The sequence below is a fragment of the Sardina pilchardus genome, chromosome 19, assembly GCF_963854185.1.
Source record: "Sardina pilchardus chromosome 19, fSarPil1.1, whole genome shotgun sequence".
Classification (NCBI taxonomy): domain Eukaryota; kingdom Metazoa; phylum Chordata; class Actinopteri; order Clupeiformes; family Clupeidae; genus Sardina; species Sardina pilchardus.
Window position 1 is genome coordinate 11532175 of NC_085012.1, and position 3578 is coordinate 11535752.

The 3578-nt window shown below is 49.8% G+C and overlaps 1 protein-coding gene across 1 annotated transcript; it reads right to left on the bottom strand.

Moving 5' to 3' along the window:
- Positions 1–1086: 1086 nt before the first annotated feature.
- On the bottom strand, positions 1087–1968 carry lrrc30a (leucine rich repeat containing 30a). The gene has a single exon (XM_062520625.1). The coding sequence runs from the start codon at positions 1966–1968 to the stop codon at positions 1087–1089; it is 882 nt and encodes a 293-aa protein (XP_062376609.1).
- Positions 1969–3578: the final 1610 nt, after the last annotated feature.

A 3578-nucleotide genomic window follows, 5' to 3' on the forward strand; every position in this document is an offset into this window, starting at 1 on the left:
TCTCTCTGACAGTTCTATTTTTCTTTATTTTCACTTTGCCACAATGTCAGACGGCAGCTATAAGCACAGGAGGCACACGTTGACCTTTCTGTTTGGAAAGTAGCCGTTCCTGCTATACGGCTTCCTCGGCCCCTCACTCGGTGCCGCCCGCTAGATGGGATGTAGCTCGTAATTGCTCTTGTACCTCTCCCGGGGCTTTCTAAAAAAGGCCGGAGAACACCAGGGGTCAACTGGCCTGAGTCAGCACGTTCAAAATGAACACACACACACACACACACACACACACACACACACACACACACACACACACACACACGCATTCACCCACCCCCCTCAAGCAGAGCGACTGCACTGTGCATGGGGGGGAGGGGGGGGAGAAATCCAATGCTTGTCTGAGACAACTGCTATACCCACGGACCTTTTGTTTAAGGTACACTTGGGAGTCTTAAACATGCCCCCCCCCCTCCACCTCCTTCTCACCAGACTGCTGGAAGAGATCGTGAGATTCGTGACATCAGCAACCTTTTCGGTGATGCAGGAGAGCTATTTTCTCCGGCTTAATAGCTTCTGGTGTCTGGAAGGCTAGCTGGTCTTCCTCTTGTTCTCTTTGCGCTGTGCTTTCAGTGTCCTTTCCTCATGGCCTTCTTTCATGAGTAAGCGGTACCTTTGTGTTTTCCATTTATTTTTTTGCCAGCAAGGACTTTCATTTGTTATTTGTTTCATTACAACTACAATCTAAAACAAAAAATCTAATTCCTACTAGCTACTGGTATCATAAAAAAGAATTACATTTGTTGTATAGCTTGTAAAGTTGCTAAATCACTCAAAATAATCTTTTTATTATCTTTAAAAAAAAAAAGAGTAGATATTCTCTACTGGCTCTATTCGTTAAACCACATTTTCCAAAACTGTTTTTTTTCTTCCAACACTGTTCTTCACATTCAGTCCAATGACGTGAGTGGAAAATCACTACCACAAGTCCTTCCTCTCAAATTCTCTTATCCAAACAGTTAAGGCAATCATCCATGCGAGTGCCGGGAGGGAGCTAATCCCCTCCCTTCCCCCCTTCCCTCCATCACGGGTGTCTTACGTAGCCTTGAGATAGTTGTAGAGGGCAGTAAGCCCCCCTTCCATCACCTCCTTGATGCCCTTCTGGAGGGGGTTGTGCATGATGTGCAGGCCCTTGTCCAGAGGGTGGCAGGCCAGCCTCTCCAGCCGCTTCAGCTGGTGCAGCTCGGCGGGCACGTCCTTGATGTCGTTGAAGTCCACGTTGAGCAGCTCGAGCCGCGTCAGGAAGCAGACCGCCCGGGGCAGGGCGTGGAGGCAGTTGCCCTCGACGATGAAGATCTTGAGGTCGGCCAGCGCCTGGATCTGGTCGGCGATGTTCTCCATCTGGTTGCAGGCCAGGTGGAGGAAGACGAGGCTCTTCATGGCGTAGACGCAGCCGGGCACGTGCACGACGCGGTTGTGGCTGAGGTTGAGCTTGCGCAGGTTGGTCAGCGCCGACAGGCTGGCGGGGAGGCCGCTGAGCTGGTTGTTGGCCAGGCTGAGCACCTCCAGCTTGGTGCAGTTGCCCAGCTCCTCGGGGACCTCCGTCAGGTGGTTGCGGTAGGCGAAGAGCACGCGGAGCTTCCGCAGCTGCCCGATCTCCGGCGGCAGGCTGGCCAGCTGGTTGCCCCACAGGTTTAGCACCACCAGGTGCTGCAGCGCCGAGACGGCGGAGGGCATGGCGCGGAGGCGGTTGAGCGACAGGTTGAGCTTCTCCAGCTCCACCAGCTCCCAGAGTTCCGGCGGAGGCTCCGTCATGCCGCGGCGCGCCAGGCTGAGCACCACCTGTCCGAACTGCTTGCTGGTGTGCTGCCGGATCCGCTCGGCCGACGTGAGGCTCTCTACGCGGCCCACGTTCTTCCTCGCTTGCCTCTTCATGTCCTCCTCGGCAGCTTTTTTCTTCGACTGCTTGGCCCCCATCTTGGCCCCCCTCTCTCTTTCAGTCCTTGTTAAACCGTTACGTTTCAACACGCAACAGTGGAGTAAAATCGAGCAGTGTGCCAACAGATGCTCGAGAACTCAAATGATTCTATGCCAAAACAGAATCCAGAAGTGCTCCACAGTAATATCAAGAACAATACCTTAGATACTTAGAACGTCAGAACTTCTTGTACAAGGGTGTCTGGTAAAAGCATCCAGTCAGCTGCGTTGAGTCTTGGTGTCCATGCTGCCCGTGGCTGAAATACTGAGGATATCCGATGGGAAGTGGACGCTCCAGAGCGGAGCCGTGCATATGTGCATGTCTTTGTGTTGGCGCGCCAGTGTGTGTGTGTGTGTGTGTGTGCGTGTGTGTTTGGGCTGTCTGAGGCTGGGCTTTGAAAAGCGGCTGTACTGACAGACTGAAGGAGGAAGGGCCTGAAACACCTCTTACTAAGTTACACTCACACCCCCCCTGCGCCTGTCCAGCTGGCCCTGTCACTTCGGCCTCCTCGACTGGTGTTAACTAACCTTGATTGTGCTAAGGACACACGACGGCCATTTTTATTTAAGTCGTCTGATGTTCCATACATGCCTTTGGGGGAACCTTTGGCCCTCGGCTGGGCATACTTCAAATAAATCAGGCCCATTTCTTAAAAGCTTCATCCAATGGTGGCCATGGGTTGCATAATTTGCATAGCCATTTCAGGCATTCAATGAATTGGTCAGCGCACAGTAAGAACTCCCAATCGAGCGCTGCCATTAATTATCTGTGCACATATTTTTTTCTATTTATAGCCACTGGCTATCTGAACATTGTGAGCCCCTTGCTTAAACGATTTGTGTTCATTATTTCATTTCCGATCACGGCTATCTCAGTTGTTGACAACCACCTACTGATGTCTTTACCGACCATTCTTGCATGATTTGGGTTCCCAACAGATCAATTACTGTCATAACAAATTACGAGTAGATTGTGCAAAAAAAAAAACCAACAACAACTAGCGTACAAGCTTGTTTTGCGAGTGCACTAAGGACTCTGGCCCATTCACTTTCATAACTTCACACTGTATTAGATGGCCTGAAGAGCTGGATTACGGCGGTATGGGGCGGCCGTTAATAAAAGAAGCAGTCCTCTAGGGGGTATTCCCATTACTGCTTGGTGAGAGATATGAATCTCTGGCCTTTAATTTCAGAGCAATGAAAGGTCTGTGTGGAAGAGGTGTTTGAGGTGTTATATAAAACCTACCCCCAATGTGGACAAGGTTTCCTTGTGCGTTGTTTTTGATATCCATGCTCTCTGTAATGCCATTTTGCCATTCAGATAACAATGTATGTGTCTAGGAATAGATAGAGACTTCAGATAGGGACAACACATTCATTTTGAGAGTGTTGTCGTTTAGTTTAGCAATCTGAGTGGCAACTTTGGCTGGCTACTAAGTCCAGAGAAGAAAAATAAGGGAATCTGTTCATTGTACCTAATGGTAAACTGATCATCTCACTGCTCAGACACAACATTGCTTTGTGTTTACATTAGGCCCATCTGCATAAATATGCATCACAGAGTGACAAACCAAACAATATGTGGGGAAACAAAAACATAGTTCACACTT